At 39.4% G+C, this 19,409-nt stretch overlaps 1 protein-coding gene across 2 annotated transcripts in view; it reads right to left on the bottom strand.

Annotated features, from left to right (window-relative positions):
• Nucleotides 1-278: 278 nt before the first annotated feature.
• NDNF (neuron derived neurotrophic factor) overlaps nt 279-19,409 on the bottom strand; it is a 36,926-nt gene continuing 17,795 nt past the window's right edge. The window contains exons 1-4 of one of the 2 annotated variants that reach the window (XM_072937981.1): nt 12,389-12,694; nt 8,999-9,187; nt 3,309-3,433; nt 279-2,326 (exon numbers count right to left, since the gene is read on the bottom strand). In XM_072937981.1, the coding sequence (XP_072794082.1) occupies nt 933-2,326; nt 3,309-3,433; nt 8,999-9,187; nt 12,389-12,468 (1,788 nt within the window). In that variant the 5' untranslated portion in view covers nt 12,469-12,694 and the 3' untranslated portion in view covers nt 279-932. Of the gene's footprint in view, nt 2,327-3,308; nt 3,434-8,998; nt 9,188-12,388; nt 12,695-19,409 lie in introns of those variants that run through there. The other variant, XM_006219026.3, reaches the window with a different exon arrangement.

Raw genomic sequence — 19,409 nt, 5'->3', positions numbered from 1 at the left:
TATATTTTAGGTTGTCAAGGACAATTTGTTGAATACTTAGCGAGCTACAGTGTTTGGCCTGTCCTGTTCTTTTCAGACAAGTCCACTGGCTCTCTCTCAAGTCTCACAACGGCTAGCTCCTATTCAATGTCAAAATACAATTGTAATAACTGTCTTTAATGCCACAATAACTTTGGAGATGCAGCATGCCTTTTAACTATTAAAAGGGTCAATTCTGGTGCCAAATTCCATAATGGCACAGTTTTGGAGACAGAACAGAAATTGAAAACACCAAGGGAGCTGCTTGGGAAAATGAACAGTATATAATCTAATATCTTTAATTTTATATACATGAATATAATGTATGTCAACTTTGTACATGAGATACATACAGTATTTAAACATTTTACTCAACAGATAAGAATTTACAATAGCAATATGACTGACTAAAGGGCTGTCCACTTAATATATTTTGATTAGCTCTGTACTTTAACAGGGAAAGACTGGAATAGTTTACAATCATAGAAACACTGACATTTAAAACAAGACTTTATAAAATAATTTATTATATATCCTAGCATCTATTGAGAGGAATGATTTGCATTTGTGGATGTGTGCAATGAATAGCGTATTTTAAATTTTTAGGTAATAAAATAATTTAGAAGCAGTTCATGCAGTGGTCAAAGCAAAGGATGGCAGTTCCTTCAAGATGTCCTCTATCTTTGACATCAGCCGACATCAGACACACCTTAGGTAGCACGGGGGCACACTAGACCAAGTCTCTTCCAGCAATTACTTATATAAACAGCCATAGACACGAGCTGATATCCTTCTTTCCATAGCACAAGTACAGGTCACAACTTTTCTCAGCTGTGGGAGTAGTCAGTGTATACTTAAAGTGATTTGATGTCTCTCCTGGAGTTCTACATAATATATATCTCTATACACGGTAACTAACAGAACTTCCTGGTTTTCACAACTTTACTCTGATACTTCACAGAGTGCCCGCCATGTCCTATGACATAAACATCCAGCAGGTAAGATTTCCCAGGCTGAAGACCTTTAATTGTTTCTGTGGTCACTGCTTTTTGCAGGTTCTGACTGTGGAAATATTTACAGAGGACCTTCTCTGACTTCTTCCTGGTATCTGGTCCAAGGCATTGGTTTTGCTCTCTTTTCTTCTGGTCTTCATTGTAGTTATCATCCACCTCCTTTTTGTAGATGCAAAACTTGTTCCTTTCCTGGGTGCCCAGCCACGCCACAGTGGCTGAGGAGCAGGTACGGAGCTTGTCGAAGGCTTTGATTCGTGTGTCTTCGGGAAGGGAGGGAAATGACTGCTTGCTCGGCCTCGTGGTAGCAAGTATTTTCAACATAGATGCTCCTTTCTTGTTCCCTTTCAGTCGAATGAGATATTTGGCTTTAGGTTTTCCTCTCAGCTGAAACTGCCGAATGCCTTCCACATTCTGAGACAGAAGGAGTTTCCCGTCTCTTCTCACTTGGATTTGGACAGCGTCCAGACAAGAGTGAATAAAGAAGGTGACCTTTTGGTGAGAAGAGACCGGAGCAAAACGTAGGAACTTTGCTCCCTTCCTTTTAACAAACACATCTGTAACCTTCCCATCTTTCAGCTCCACTGTCTTCTGTTTGGCTTCCTCCTTGGTCCTGGCGAAGGTGCCCACGTAAGCGGTGCTCATGTTGCTGTTGCTGTTGGCCACGAAGACGTCAAAGTAGTACTGCGTGTCGGGTTTCAGATCCGAGACGGTGAAGATGTTCTTGTTTCCTATGCAGATTTTCTGGATGTCCACCTTGGGCCTGGCGTAGGCATGCCGCCCCAGCTTTGGAGAAGACTTTGTCAGGTAGCTGCGTTCTTTCCCCGAGTTATCCGATGGAAATCCGAAGTGGGCAAAGTCGAAAGGGCTGAAGTCCAGACCGGGCTTGGGAGCCATCATGAAAGCGTCGTCCGCACTCAGTTTGGCTTCCACTGCGCAGAGACTTTTGAAATTGTGCTCTTTGTTGATGACCACACAGTACTGAATGGGCTGTTTCAGCAGAGAGGCTGTGGGGCTGGGCTTCCAGGCCAAAGTGACCGTGGTGCGTCCCAGGGAGGTGACGTCGACTCTTGGATCATAAGGTAATTCCGGGTAGGGCTGATCAGACTCGGGAGTCGTGGTGGCGTATACTTTGAAGTGTGTGTCTTTCTCTGTTGAAAGAAGCTCCAACTGATATAAGCCAGACGGAGAACTGGAAGATATGAAGTATTCCACGTCATTGCCTTTGTAGGAGAATAACTCTGTGCCTTCCTCGTTAATGATCTGCTGCTTCTGCTGATCCAGAAGTTCAGGCTCACCTACAAGACACGAGGGAAGCACAGTCTACATGTCAGGGCATATGCTGTGGCTCATCAACCTTAAATTGTGTTTTTAGGACACTTTAACTTCATTTTAAAATTATAAAAAGAATACATATTCCCAGTAGAAAATTTGGAGATAGAGAACAAAATAAAGTAGCATCCATTAATGTGTGATCCAGAGACAGTCTTTTATTAACATCTTGGTGTATTTCGATCAGTCTTTTTTTTTAAACGTTATTCATTTTCTTTATCTGAGTCTCATCACTCCCCATATACACTTACATTATTTTCCTAATCACAGCATTCCCTCATCACTGTAAGTATCTAACTTGCCAGCATCCTGTCGTGGCACCAGCCTCAAACCTTCACTTTAGGCTTTGCCCCTTAAAGGGAGCAGCATCTCTCCAGGGCCTCATAGACTGTACTCATTTCTTTGTATCTTGTTATTTGCTTTCCATCATCTGCACCTTCTTTAAATGCCTAACCTACTCCTCCTCCTGACTTTCTTCTCATCCTGGACTTCCAGTGGTGTCAAGTGTCCTTTTGTTCTCTCTTTGTTTCTACCCTTCCTCAGAGATCAGAGGCTGCACATTAGAATCACCTGACCCCAGTGTCTAGACCACACCCCAGGGCCATGAAATCACAACCTCTGAAGGCAGGACCCAGACATCAGTAGCATAAAAAGTCCCAAGTGGTGATTCCAGTGTTCAGGTAAGACTGCAGACCACAGCCAGGGAAGCTAATCTCCACCCCTTGCCTTTCCTCACTCCTTACTCCTCATAACCTATCTCTCTTAACCTTTTATTTTACCAAGATCACCATCATCGGATACCATCCCCCATTTCCCTTATCTCCATTTCAAAATTTCCAGATTCACTGCAACCATACTGTTTTTACTTACTAAGAGAAGGCTTTAGGTTTCCTAAGCCTTTGAGTCATCCATCCAGAGGTCTGGGACCACATCTGTCAGGCTGCTTACCTGAGCCTTCCCCACTCGCCTCCTCAGGCAGCTCCTGGAGACTCAGCTTCCATTCCAGTGGCGCATCGCAGGGAGTCACTGTGACTGACAGTGGAGTATTGTCTTCTTCAACCACAAAGAAATACCTGTGCAAAAGTGGACCACTTCAGACCAAGATCATTCATTGTAATGCTTACCATCAAGATTACTGGAAAAAATCACTTGGTTTGATTTGTATTCATTGAATAGAAAATAAAACTGGTGATTGGACACAACTCATGAAACCTTCAGCATTAACTGTGGAAGTCCAACAGCCCAAGTTTCCCCAACCAGGTTTACTATCAACACAACATGAAATCATTAAAAGATGTTGAGCTGAAATGAATTGCTTGAGAGTTACTTGAGTTAAGAACCAACACTTAACCAGTTTGGGGGTGTTATTTAACAGAGGTTCTGCCAGTGCAAAGTAAGTCACAACCAAGAAAGATTTCCAGTATGTCACCCTACAGATACTGTGTTTTCTATAAACTGGAGGATATATTTGTAAGTTACCCTGAGGGCACTCTAAAGTAGCCACCAACAATTCCAGGAGATCATTTTCACAGCAGTGTAGTTCTAACATGCATGTTGGTCTTTGGCCAATAACACTGTATTCATGTTTTTACATTAGTGACTGTTCTCAGCTTTACTATTCCAATCCTTTTTGCAGAGGGGTATCTAATCACCATTTGAGAAATATATTTGAAAGGTTAAGATCACGGTGTCAGTCAGTGGAAAGACCCATTTCTCTACCACTAAGACTTTCTGTAGAATTAAATATCCTAGTGATTTTAAAAACAAAGTTTTAAAAGATCAAAACACTCTGCTCTATGCTTTCTCCTCATATTTTTTAAATGACACCTCAAATGAACTTTTAAGGAAGATAAAAATATTGCCCATCTATAACAATGCCATATATTCTTACTCTGAATAATTTAGGTGATCTCATTTATCTTTCCAAGCCCATATCTGGCAAAGGAGGAAACGGTGGTTTCCATTGCAGCAAGCCCAGAGCTGCTCACTGGTTTCATGGCAAAAGATGATAAGTTTCACCTTCTAGAGATGGCACCTGCTGGATATCTCTTGCCTCTCCATTCTCTCCACATCCACCCCAACACACTCTCCAAACTGACCACCATGGCCTTCTGCTCCATCAGTCTCTTCTGTGGTTCCTTCTCACCCCACCAACCTCTAACCCCCAGGGTGAACCAGGACACTCTTTCCTACCCACGCTCATCCCCTGTGTGATCTCATCCAGGGTCATGGCTTTAGCCTCTTATGTGTTAATGACTCCCAATCCCAAATATATTTTATTTTATTTTTTTTGAAGTATAGTCAGTTTACGATGTGGTGTTAATTTCTGGTGCACAGCATAGTGATATATATATATATTCCTTTTCATATTCTTTTTCATTATAAGCTATTACAAGGTATTAAATATAGTTCCCTGTACGCTACAGTAGGGCCTTATTATCTGCTTTATGCATAGTAGTTAGTATCTGCAAATCCTGAACTCTCAAATTTAAATTGTTATCCTGTTCCACTTTCTCTGTTACCACCAGATCCAGGCCAGCATTTTTTCTTGCCTGAGCCTTGCAATAGCCTTCTGACTGGTCTTGTTTCCACTTTGACCCCCTTAGTTTATTGACCTCCTTCTAGGAGGAGATATCCTTGTGTACCTAAGACGGAACACACTTGCTGCAAGCCCTCCAAGAGCTTATTTCCTTCAGAGTAAAAACCACAGAACTCACGACAATTTGGTTCCCCAACCAAATCTCCAAACCCACCTCTTCCTACTCTCTCCCCCCTTTACTAAGCTCCTTGCTGTCTTTGGAACACTCACGACAAGCCCTTGCCTCAGGGCATCTGCACTTCTTATTCCTCCGCCTGATATACTGTTCCTCCTCCTGAGATGCTCATCCTCCAGCTATTGACCTTACTTGCTCAGTCACTGCATCCGCTGTCTACTCCAGCACCATCTTGCCGTGGGCCTACGCTGACTCCTTAAGTAAGATATCCGCTTCCTACCCAAGAAGCTCTTTCACTCGTCTTCATTTTTCTTCAAAGCACTCATCATCATCTGATGTATTATGTATTCCTTTGTTCATTTTATTTTTAAATCTTTCCCACCTTCCCCAACTAGCATGAAACTACAAGAGGGCAGGGCATTAGGTTCATGGGTGAAGGCTTTGAAGCTAAAATAATTCTGAATAAATATTTGTTGAATTAATTAATGAATAGGCTTAGCTGCTCACTTTGGGAGAGAAGTCCTTAATTGTTCACAGAGTCTAAAGCTCAGTGCAGGGACCTCTGCCAACCTCACTGTTGGGTCATCATCCTTTTTTGCTTTTTGTGCTCCAAACATGTAGAGTTTCTCTAGTTTCTCAGACTCCACTCCATCTTAGAGCCTTTGGGATGTTGTTTTCTCTACCTGAAATACACCCTTTAGCCTTTAATAATACTTACAAATAAATAAACACACAAACAAACGAATAAATAAAACTATATTGATGTCCATATCTTTACTAATATTTAAATGTCGCTTCTTCAGAGATGACTTTTCTTACTCATTCTCGGTCAGGGTCTCTCACACACTCTGAGTGTCCTGTACTTTTCACTTTTTGGCACCTACTGCAATTTGTGACTATATATTTATATCATCATTTGATTAATGTCATTTTCCCCACAAGGGCCCACTTAGGGTTCATTTTCCATGTCAATTTATCTCCAGCACTGAGCACAGATTTCTGCACGTAGAAGGTCCTTGATGAACATTTTTAGTGAGTGAATTACTAACTAGGTAAATAGAACTCAAGAATCATAGCACCCACCTTATTCTAGCTTGAGGATACCTACACTTAGAGTTTGTTTCTATCTGAAGATATAGAATTTGAATGGAAATATGTCTGCTTTTTCCTCCCTTCACTATTCAAATATGAGTTAGGAGCTGGAGAGTGCAGATAAGCTGTGGAAGGGCAAATAAAGGGAAGACACTATAAAAGCAAAAACAACTTGTTCATAATATAATAAAGTTAAACAATCATCCAGACAAAATAACTAGATAATTGAATTGTTTACTGTAGGGAAATTTTATACCTTAAGCAGCCCTAAGGTTAAGTGTCAGATGGTTTAACTTTAAATTCAGACAACTTTTTGGAGAGCAGGATTTTGCTCCTTTGGCTAAGTGGCATAGGCAATATATATCCACTATAAACATAACTGAACCTATCTGCCTCAGAAAGAATTAGGTAAGACAAAATAATTCATTTACCATCATGGAATTTTAAAACTATTCAAAACTTTTTGGTTTTGTTTGTTTTTGGTTTTTATGTGGATGACAGAGCTAACCAACACTGAAGCAGAAATCAATGTGCACATTCATCCATTATCTTCTGTTATCATTTCAATCAAGAAAGTAGTTTATTTCTCAAAGTAAGTAACTTAGTGTCTTGGTAACTTTAATACACACTGTAAGCAACCAATAACAAGACAACAATGCTTACATTCCACAAGGTAATCATTATACCTATGAAACATCAGTCAACATTTTCACATGGAAGCACTTATGATTAGGGATCAAAGATAATCTGAATAAACTTCAACCATTTGACAAACATTTACTGTCTACCATGCACAGTGCACTCCTGGAAAGGGGCTGCAATCAGAGATGACAGGGCACGATCTAGAAGCTCCAGATATTTACTGGCTAGTGAGGGAGACAGAAAGAAATGTGACAAATATGCTCTGAATCACAAAGCCAGAGCTGAGGGATAAACACTCGATGAACCATTTAGACTTTGGAATTTATGTATAAACATAATAATAATTAATGAATATGTTGTTTTTTGCTATTCTCTGCTGCCAAACTTCATCTGGAATTTCATCTTTGGTTGTAATATCAACAATGTCTGTGGGTCTTCCACGGCATATTTTACCCCTAGAAATGACTGCGGCAGCAACTCTTTATTTAGCTAGTGTAAACTAACGTTGCATCCAAATATAGATATCAAAGTCCCTAACAATTATTTGGGGGGAAAAAAGACCATACAAATGAACAAATGGGAGAAATTAAAATGGAGGGAGGAAAGGAGCATGTGTTGTTTTGCAATGTCTTGTAATAAAAACATACTGCTTTAAAAAAATGTCATGTAAGTTAAGGCAACTCTTAGGATCAAAACTTACTTAATTTTTAAGAGGCTGGGAGATCAAGAATAAACTATTTATTTGATTAAGTGATAGGATTACACAATTTGGAATGCTACATTTAAAGAACACTGCACAACAGTGCACAAGTACCTTGAGGAAATCAAAGTAATTGTTTTATTTTGTTTTGTTTTGTTTTGTCTTGTAGGGGAGAAGATGTAATTAGGTATGGGGGATTGAACCCAGGACCTTATGCATGTCAGGCATGCGTGCACTCTGCCACTGAGCTATACCCACCCCATAAAGTAATTTTTAAAGACAAAAGTTTCAATTCACTCAAAAACTTCAAGACAAAATAATATGTAAAGCGAAATGGGTTTGGCATGAATTCAGCTGATATTTAAGGCTAATCTGAATTATTAGGACTGCCTCCTCTGTCCTTCCCTGTTTTCACAGACTGAGTCTTAATAAATACCAGCACATCAAGTTCCTTCAGTGTAATCATCCTTGTGTGTTGTGCCTTCACTCTTGTGACTGTCATTGAGGGATTTATTAGTATTTTATATATCACTGACAAGTCAGTTCCTAATCTATTACACTCACTTGAACAAATAATTTCATTCAGATGGGGCTGAAATGATATTCAAACTACTATATGACTGGTCACATCAGTCATAATATGAAAACTGATCATTTACTATCATTCAGACTGAGCAGATGGTAAAAGGATTGTGACACTCAGTGGAAGGGGAGTACCATTTTCCATTATTACTGTCAATCAAAACTGAAATGACGAGAAAGATGCCCTAGTGATTTTATATACCTCAACCTTTGGAAAATGGATTATTGATGATATGACATAGTTTTTCCTTTGGAATGCCATGGTGTCCTGGGTTAAAAGGAGATATCATTTTTGAAATATGATAGAGAGGGGTTTGGGCGCTGCAAATTAAGTAACTTTAAATATAATTAGCTTATGTGATACACATATATACACATTTATTTACTTGTGTGATACGTATGTAATTTTAAAAGGTCAAAATATTTAGAAGCATTATGTCAGCTCAATGTCTTAATGTTGGGATGAAGGTAAATGAGCAGTCAGTTTTTATCACTGTTTGGTTTGATTCTTTCAGAATCTGATTATTTTGGTCAAAGAAATATTATCCTTACAAGACAATGCAAATACTTGAAGAATCATATGTATTCAATTAATTTCATTAACGTTCCAGAGTCGTCCTGAGAAATTTCCTATTGTCCTAAAGAAAATAAAATAATCATTCCAAAATGTAAGCCATGCAAAGATTGCTCTGTCCACCCCAAAAGGAGATCACAATTGGCAGGAATCAAAGAGCCTCTATTTAATGACCAAAGTCACACTGCCATTTTTTTTCTTACTTAGAGAAAAATAGGCAATGCTATTCAGAGGTTGATTGCAAATTATCTAAGCTAAGTCTAAAAGGTTACTTTCTTTTTTAGAGACATCCTTTATGAGCTTATGGATAAAGAAAGTGTTGCAGGGAGAGTACCTTTTAGGTGTGTCTCTAAAGAGATAACTGCTAATCTCAGCTCCATCTGGAATTACTGATGAATCATGAAAAAATGCCTTGTCCCGGATTTGCATCTGAAAAAGTTCCTCATCTCGAGTGGGTAACTTCTGGGTCCTTGAGCCGAGTGGTAACAGCAGCCACAGCAGACACCAGTGGAGAGGCACCATCCTGGGGCAACAGAAGAATTGCCTACATTAATTTTACAGGCAAAACACTTGGGCAAGTTGCAAACTTCCTTAAAGGTTAACACTATTTTGGTTTCAGAAAAGCTGTATTACATATTTTAGATACACCCTCATGATCTGGAGGGCAAACTTCCTGTGTGTGTGTGTGTGTGTGTGTGTGTGTTTTAAGTATTTCATCAAGTTGATAATGAATTCACCAGAGTTTCAGACATTAAAAAGATTCTGAAACAAAAGGACTCTTGGTGCATTAACTTTCCTGGGTATTCGGAGGGAAAATCCCCACTTCATTATGGCAGAAGCTGGTATGGTCATTGTAGATATCTATAGACAAATGTGTCAAAGCCTGGCCCACCACCTAAGTCACAGAGACCCACTGAGGGCCAGAATATGACCACTGAACAGTTATTTTTATTCTTCCTTTAAATTTGACCAAAGATCGTATATGTATAGAATCATCCTTATTCCCCAAATCAGATATTCATAAATCAAGAGATTTTAAGAGATTGTAAAGTTTAACTTTCTCATAGGATTTGTCCAAAATCATAAGGTGAGTTATTTCCCAGTGTTACAGATTAACCAGACTCTTCAACACAATATTTTATGTAAATCTTTCCTATATTAAAAAGCGGGCTTGGAGCCCCACTTCAAATCAAAGAAGACCATTGGAAAGTTCTGTCATTAGGTCATTTGTCTAACCTCCAGCAGTTCCATATTCACCAGTCCAGCAGAGTGTCTTCCTTGAGTTACATTTTGGCATTTGTAACTGACTTTCATCAAAAACTCTGTAAGTCATGATGGACAAGTCTATCATTCTCGACGGCACACTGTGTAGGGATGTTGTTGCCAACGCCATCTCCTACCTGCCTCCCTACCGCAACAGGAAGCCTCAGGTAGGCAACTTCTTTTCACATCAAATACTAGTGAAAGACTTTGCTTCCTTGGAGAAACTGATACTTGTTTTCCTCACAGAAACACCTGTGGAAGGCATTGTTTTCCTTTATCTCTTTGACAACATACATCAGAGAATTCAAGCATTAGGAGGAAATACAGTGTTCTTACACTGAAGTACTTTAAATAGTCAAGTGCAAATATTTGCAATCGTTTGAAATGAAGTGAATGCCAGCTTTATTTCTAAATAGTCATTGCTATAGCTATGAGGTCACCTCCACTTAAACCATTACTGGACTTTAATTTTATCTTTTGAGTGCTACCCAAGATAGATTCATACAACTGAAAATATTTCTTGAGGGGAATAAGCTTTTCTTTTGTATGAGGATTTGAGACATAATTTTTCACAGTGAGCTTGTTCAGAAAGTTTGTTTAATTTACTTTCTCAAAACAATTTTCTCTTTCTGCCATGCATTCTGCAGTTTTTCATGAAAAATATCTGCAGTAATTAAGAGTTACTATGTGCAAAACACAGTGCTAAGTTTGCTAACTGCATTATTGCATTAAGTCTTCACAAAAACCTTGTAAAGTAGGTACTATTCTTATACGAGAATGAACCTCCTTTAACATAAGCAGAGAAAAGATATAAACCCAGGTGAATCTGACTGTGGAGCCCACACATTTATCCTCTATAATATCTCTCAAAAAAGCCATAATGATTTCTTACAAGAGTCTCTTATTTCCCATCCTTATTTCTCAGTTGTATTGCAATTCAATAAAAACTTGTCTGAAAGCTAAGAATTTTGACTTTTTGGTTTCAGGGTCCAAGTAGAAGTGTCATCTTAGCAGCTGATGCTGCACCTCAATTTTTAGAAAGGCTTGAATGGTTGATCTCTAAACTCTGAAATCCAGTGATGATTCTGAGACTGAATGCTCAACTCCTCTCCCCAAGTACCAAGCAGTTTAGGAATAAGACCAGGCCTCTTTAAGTTTCATTAAATACTCTGTCCCTCAGATATCCAGATGATTGTCAAGGTGAAATCCGAGGGAAGTTGGGGATGTAAATGAGAGTTACCAACAGCCGAGAAAGGTTATATCTACAAAAGATGGCTGGATGTCTCAAAATCCAATGAACCTTTCTGAAACAAAGAGAGAGATGGTGGAGCAGACTGATTGGGACCTCCACTCACGACCCTTAATCCCTCACCTCTGATGCCCTTCGTCCTGTAGATAACAGAAATAGAAACTCTGAACAGAATTTGATATGCTGCCCCTGTTAAAGAAATACTCCTTATTTCAGCATTATTAAACGTTCCATGTATTGTGTAGTAGCATCTCTGAAACTGCCTTCTGAGAGCAGAGGAGGCCAGACAGTAAAATATGTCTCTTAAGAAATGGTTAGAATTTGGCTTTCCACATTTATTAGGAACTCAGAGTAAACATGCCACGGCCGCACTTGAGTGAGATACTGGGCGTAGTTGCCCTAGAATCACTCCAGGGCAGTCTTCCCTCATTAGGGCTCCTGTTTGCCCTGAAAGCTGTCGATTGCACAGTACCACTGTGCAACTGAGCAGGACAAGCTGCCCGATGCCCCAGGATGTCTGGGATATTTGGGTCAGACCCAGAGCTAGAGAGCTCACTAGTTATGACTGGTGGGAATTTTCCCAGCATCCTCAGCTGCCTGTGGGAGGAACTTTCTCTTTATTAAATCAGCTCATTATAAGAGATGAATTTGGAGCTAACAACAGCAATATTAATCAATTTTTTTTTTGTCTACAGGCTGCATGCCAGGCACCCTTCTAAGTGCTTCATGTATGTTATCTCATGTAATGCTAGCAACAACCCTATGATGTTATTTTTTGTTATTTTCTGTTTTTTATTGAGGTATAGTCAATTACAATGTGTCAATTTCTGCTGTACAGCATGATGTCCCAGTCATGCATATATATATATATGCATATATTCATTTTCATATTCTTTTTCATTAAAGCAGCACTGTTATTTATCTCACCTCAAAAATGATTAAACTGAGGCTTGCACAGGTAATATCACATAGTGAATGTAATATGATGTGAGAAACATCAACTGTCAGGAGTGACTTTAAAAATATCATACATACAAGTATTATATATTCTCCCACGTCAGCTACTTAGCAATGTAATATTTAGTAAAGCCAACAACCTCAGGTGATAAGATTATGCAGAATAAGTGTGAAAAGACAATTTTCCATGGGTCTCTGTGCTTGCTTTCGCATATTTGGGTGGCAGAAGAACTGAATCCCTTTGTTCCAAATTACCTTTTCAAGGATGTTGGTGTAGTGAACAGCCTTGAAGGATACAGCTTCTGGAGCAAAGAGCAGGCGTGATTATTACTCATTACAAAATCTGGGTTCCCCAAGCGCAGGGCTGCTGTCTTGTACTAAACCCCACTATAAAGGTTGGTGCCATCGGGCCCTCTTTGCATCATCCTGTGAGAACCGGGGGTCAGGCAGCTGGTGGGAGAAAATGCTGCTGCTGTGGATCCGTGGCCTCTGCTATTGCTCTGAGTCGTACAGTCCTCTGTCGCTGACCCCGGAGTCTCCGGCCATCCAGCACCGTGAAACTGCGGCAGGCTAACTTGCTCACTTTCAGGGAGCGGAGAATCTTCAGCCCTTCACAGTCCGTGACACTAAGCTTTTACTTCTTAAGTCATTTTCCTGGCTTATCTACTTTACTGACACAGGTTGACACATTTGTTTAGGTTATCACCAGGAGGGGGCAGACTCAATTTTATCTTTTCTTTCTTTACTAAAAAAAAAAAAAATCATATTTCCACAGCCAAAATTCCATCAGTCATACTTTCTGTTTCTGAAAATTTTTAACCATTTGAAATGCCACATCAGTTACAAGCAAAACAGATACTTTTCACAGAAATGTTTAAAATTAGTATGATCCCTTTTTTCTTTTCTTTTCTGTTTCTTGCTTCTGTATGAGAAGAAGGTGGATGTTAACTGAACCTACTGTGGTAATCATTTCACACTATATGTAAATTAAACCATAATGCTGTATACCTTACACTTATACAGAGACATAGGTCAATTATTTTTCAGTAAAACTGGAAAAAAACTAATATGATCCCCAGACACAGGACTTTGTATTCTGTAGGATTATAGTCCTCAAAATGTTATCTAATAACATTCATCTATCACTGGGGAAAAATATGCTCAGTTGTTAAGGAAAGTTAATAATTTGTTCAATCTGATCAGGTTACAGGCAGAATTGTTTTTAACAAAATGTATTTAAAAGAAGCACTGAATATAGCTCATCAAAAAACTATTATGCAGATACATTGTGCATAATTTTACTGTTTATAGTCACTGATTCAAATTTACAGCTTTACTTAGACATTATTTAAAGGATGAACTTTAATAGATTTTTTCCTTACCAAAAAAATGTTCTCTTTCAGACATTCAACTTAGGAATTAGTCACTTTAAATAAACAACTGGAAATACATTCTTCTAAAGAATAATCCTTAGGTAAGCCACTCTGTAAGAACAGAGTTTTCTTCTAAGATTACAAAAGTGCCCTCTAATGGCTTAACTTTTCCTCTCATTTCTTTCTGTTACTTCTAGGTATTTAGAGCTTATCTAGATTTAAAGTTTAAATTAAATATCATTTCTCAGAATTTTTCTTTCAGCATTATTACTTCTGTTGTGGGCGCCTGGTGGATAATCTAGGAAATGAGCCTGCACAGCAAGAAATCTTGCTATCTTTCTACAGTTGAGGGTCTAGTTCCAACAGGACTAGCAAGTTGCTAGGATGATTCCAAATATTTTTATTTTGCTAGGCAGATCAATCAACTTAGTTGCATAATGATTCACAGCCCAGAAAAACTAGGCAATCTTATCCTGTTACTGAGGAAATTGACTTCGACTGTTTCAATGGAAAAGTTCCGATGAACCGTATACATAGATGCTAATCTAAAACTCCGAGGTTGTTCATATTGTCAGGGGCCTTCTTCCTATTGGCATTTTCCATATCCTATGAAGACTGAAATGAGAAAAGAAAAATGACCTAATGATTTGATATGCCTCATTCTTTAATCTAGATTATTAGTCATCTCGATGATTGGAGATGTGCCATAGTTGTTTTCCTTTGGAATGCCAATGTGTCCTAGATTAAAAAGAGAAATTGTCTTTGCAATATAATTGCCCAATGAGATTAGTGATAGATTCTATACTTAGAAAGGTAGAAAGAGGTTTGGGCACTGAAAAGTCAATAACTTTAAATATTATTAGTTTATATGATACATACACACACACAGATTTAAGGTCAAACTACTTAGAAACATTATATGACTCCAATTAATTGATGTTAGAGTAAAGGTAAATGAGCAGTGGTTTTAAGAGAAGAACCTTTTACATAAACAATTTTATTTTTCTATTTGCTGTCCCCTCTCTGACGAGTGGGTGAACATTATTGCTCTAGGTTTTGAATCTTTTAGGCCTGTGATGACTGGGGCTGCTTCTCCCCCTGGCCTCCTTCACCTTCCCTGCTGGGCTGTCTGCTGCCCTACCCAACACAGGGAAAGTGGAGGTGTGTGGATGGCAGGGGATGAACTGGGGGCCAGTTTTAAAGAAAATGCCGCCAAAGAGATAGGAAGCCTTTGTATTGTACCACAAGGGGTAGGGAGTAGAGCAGGCGATGGATAACTGAAAACATACAAGTAATTCTAAGACTTTATTTTCAGCATGAACTTGAACTTTTTACTCTCTGGGTCCTTTATTTAGTATAGTCAAAATAGTCAAACTGACCTGGCATATCCTTTTCCCACAAACCCATGGAAATGCTTGAGAACTGTAAAATAGTCAAATGGTAAGCAAGGAAAAAAATTAAAAGGAGCTTGAGTAATTTACCAGTGTATCAACTAAATACCCACGACGACCTCCATCACCTAAATACACAATAGGCCTAAAAGCAGATAAAACTTTCCCCAGAGAGTCAGCAGTAGCTCCACTGCTGTCATTTTTGCAAAATTTATCTTCAGTTACATAGTCAACTTACCATCTGGGTTTATCCACTGTTTGTTCACTTAGTGAAAACAAAAATTTACTATTTGAAATTATGTCAGCAGTGATAATAAGCCAATAAATCTGGTGACTTTTCCTACTTCTTTGAAATATGTGTTAAATGAATTTAACCACAAATCCGAATTGAGAAACTTGCCTTATCAGAGTAGGGAAAGATTTCAAACCACGGAAAAGCTTGCCTTTAATATTTAGAGCCTGCTGTTCAGTTATATCATCTCGCTCATCTAAGAAATTTGCAAAGCTGGTAAATAAAAAGTTCTTTCAGGGTTCACGAAACTGTCCAAGGCTCTCTCAGTAGAAGATGTCATATAATATAAAGCATGTGACCTTTCTCAGTGCTGTAGATTCCTCAAAACAGCAGCCAGCAGCTCTTCCTACCTGTGAGTAATCCGATCAAAGCAAATTCCTCCATCCTTTAACCATCAACCACCAAGGTCCTGCACTTCCCTTGCAAACACGCCAGCACGTTTGTAAAAAATGTCATCAAGCTCTTACAGACATTACACGGTATAAAAAACATAATAAGAGCAAATTCATCCATACAAATGCAATTAGAAAGCAAACTCACAGTGTCATTAAGATTCATGTAAAAACTATCCAAGGGGCCCAATGTTGAGGAGGCCATAAACATGAAATAAAGTTACAATGACCAACAAAACCCAAAACAAAACAAAACACAATTGGCCTTCTGAATTTACTTGTGGCGAATGCATCTGGAATAAATAAAATCTAACGTTTAATTACAGAGGGTGGAAAGTGCCTGATTATAATTTAGTGAGGGTAATTTCAAGGAATGGCCTGCCGCAGAGATTTCTGTTATTTTCTCTTCCTTTTTAAGTGCAAATATTTAGTCTTTTAACTTCTATTTTTAAACACGAGGGTATTTGTTTTGGTTTGAATCATCCATGCCACATCTGATAATAAATCTGAAGCATCTGATCTAGTGGTAAGGAAAAAAAAATGTAGCCTTGGTGGGGGGAATGGCCTGCTTGTCTGCCAGGACCTGCTCTCCGAGCAAGGAAGTGGGGGTGGTGGTGGAGGGGTCCATCTGTGCACTTTGACAGTAGAACACCCAGCCTGGACTTCCAGATTCCCCTAGGGCAGAAAAATATGAAAAAAGCTGAATTCCCAGAAGCTATTTCATTCTGCTGTCTTTTGCAAACAATGAAAATGGTAACTGAAATTAGTCGGTCGTTCTTATAAATAACAGAAATAGCCTCTGCTCTGGTTGGAAATTTGAGGGAAATAGAGCGTATTGTGGTTTGGTATGTTTCCCTATTTGAAAAGGGTGAAATGAAGCAGGTGGAAGTCGAGGGCTCTTGGTCTGCGCTGAGGAGATGTCTCCTGACCACGCTAGGTGAGCTCTGTTCCCTAAGAACGTAGAATGAGGCTGCAATATTTCCAACTCCTACAGCACAGCAGAGCAGAGCCAGCATTGGGCACAGAATCCACAGGCTAATGCCCTCTCCATGCAGGCTGGCATTGCAGAGTGGAAAGATTATTAAAGTTTTTAGAGTTCATTATGTCAATAATCTATGGATTAGGGAGCTTCATAGGCATTTTAACTGCAATGACTCCAACCTCCTCGGCTACTTCTCTCAGTGATTGCCAACTCTCATTCTGGAAGGAAATTAAATTAGTATGAAGAAGCAATGCAAAATTAAAACATGCCAAAGATCTGAATGAAGTTTCCATTCTGTCATCCTCTCCCCTCTGAGCCTCATGGAGTGCAGTTCATAGCAAGGCCAAGGCCAGGGCACTCTAATTTTAAAAGTTGGCCAAGCCTACATAATACCAACAGCTTGCAAGAGGATCAGGTTTTAAAGTAAGTAACCCTGTATTTCTACCATCATTAGTGTCAAAAAAAAAAAAAAAAAAGAATCATGAACAACAGAAATGGCCAAACTAAATGTCCTATGGATAGGAGTAGTCTTTGATTCAGGAAGCCAGACTCATCTTACTACAGGAAGGAGTAGGTCCCCTAAAATGCATCTGATAAGTGATTTTCAGATATGATAAACTCAAAAGCAATCTAGAAGATAATGCAAAGTAAACCTGGAACGAAATACTGAATATCTTCCTCCCATTGGAATTTTCTCCATAGGTGGAACAGAGATAGCTTATAATAATTTAATAATTTCCACTATCCTAGGAGAAGCTAATGTTTCCTGGAATAACGAAAGCCCCCAAGGGAGGAATAATATACTTGGTCGCTTTTCTTACTTTAGTTTGGAGACTAAGACTTATTTCCTGTTGATCTGCAACAAAATGGAGATGACTTCCTGTGCAACGTTCCCCAAAGCAGTTAACATGCTAAGATGGAGCAGGGCAGCAGCATCGAGCAGCGCCGCACATCAGCCTCAAACGTGAGGCGTGAACTGCCTAGGTCAGCAAACACCGAGTCCCTGCTGTGCACACGTGCTACAAATAGACTGAAAGTACGATACTGAACTGAACACGCACCCATACTGTCCGGCCGGTCACCATCAAGTTGAGCAGACGTTAATCATGCATAAAAGTATCTTCCAATGTAAGATACCACATACTAAGAGGAAAAGGGTGGGTCAGATAACAAATGCGTAACAGCATTGGGGTGAAGAACCACCAAGAGCTGATGGATTCAGAGAGGAAGTAGGTTGAGGGGACAAGAAAGAACTAGATTTGGGGAAGGGAGATGGAGGGGAGGCACTCAAATAGAGCTGCCTCAGTAAGAGTTAAACAAATGTAAGTTGAGCACCGTCTATGTGCTGGACACTGAATGATGGGCCAGTAATACATCACATCCTCTCTTCTGGAGGAATTTGTGGTCTAGTAAGAAGTGAGGAGGAAGATGTTCTTATACAGAGGTAAAGAGAGAGCAGCAGAGAACTAACTGTGAAGGTTCCAAAAATGCAAAATCTACCTTTATAAAAGACAGGAAAACTTAGCAAAAAAATAATTGTCTAATGGTTTACAATCTGTGTCTCTACTGAAATTCCTGGGAAGGGTTCTGAAGATGGTTCTTAAAATTGCACATCACTTGCCCAAGTTCACAGGGAAAGACTGCAGAGGCAAGGACGAGTATTTCTTCAAGACAGGCTACTTTTTCAAGGATCACTATTCTCTTTTCCACATAAAATTTCCCTCCTGTTATCCCCAAGGTCAGGAAGCATGGCTCCGTGGAAAAAATTACAGACTGAGAGTCAAGACACTTCTGCTATTGGCAGAAGAACTACCCATGTAGGTGGCTTGTTGGCCCAGGTGTTCTCTAAGGTACCTGGGAGTTGTGAACATGAGTCTACGTTTCATTCATCCTATCTCTTACAGCATAAGGCAGAAACTAAGTTCCCTAAGAACATATGCAACTTGGGCTCCTCCGTGTCTAATTCTAAGACAAGAAAGAACAGGCTAAGGACAGAAGTGGAGAAAAACCCATCTGCCTTTATGAAAACATGTCCATCCATTCTATATGTTGAATGGTTACTGTTGTGGGTTAGCCTTCAGAGGGGGCTTCCACAATCTTGGAAACAGCACAGAAGAATATTAATGTGAACCCAGTTCTACTTCCCTTGGAAACACTAGAGGTGAGCAGTTGTAGACTTGCTGGAGGCTGAGACTATAGTATATCAATATAGATTTGATATTTTTACAGTTGTGTTAGCCAGGGGGGGAAACTTTTCAATAAGCTACTCCATGGATTTCTTAGGATACCAAAAACTAAATATGGTCAAAAGAGCTAAAAATCCAGAGAGTAAGAATTTTCCAAGCACTGATCCCATATTCCACACTGAACGGGGTGATATGAGGGCTCAAAAGAAATATTCTAGGAATTTATAATCTACTTAGAAAGACGAAAGTGACACACCCAGACACCAGAGTCCTGTAATGTCTGTGTCACTCATTCACTTTTTTACTTAACATTTGTGTAATGAGTCCTTGCTACGTGCCAGGCACTCTGCTGGGGACAGGGAAGATCTCTTGAATCTATGTTTTAGCTGGGGTGGCAGCGCATTCACAGATACATAAATAAGAAAGGTCTGTTGGCTGGTATTCATTGCTATGCGGAGAATTAAAATAGACCTGTGTACCTGTGTGAAAGACGATGTGGTGACGGCCACTTTAGAGGGCATATTTAGAGAAGGAAACTTGGAGGAAATGACATTGACTCTGAGATATGAAGGAAAGGAAGCCAGTGAAACAAATGTCAGGGAAAAGAGCATTTCGGGCAGAGAGACAGCAGGTGCAAAGGCCCTAAGGTGACACTAGGCC

Source organism: Vicugna pacos, chromosome 2 (genome assembly GCF_048564905.1).
Source record: "Vicugna pacos chromosome 2, VicPac4, whole genome shotgun sequence".
Taxonomy (NCBI): domain Eukaryota; kingdom Metazoa; phylum Chordata; class Mammalia; order Artiodactyla; family Camelidae; genus Vicugna; species Vicugna pacos.
This window is presented reverse-complemented; position numbering and strand designations above follow the sequence as displayed.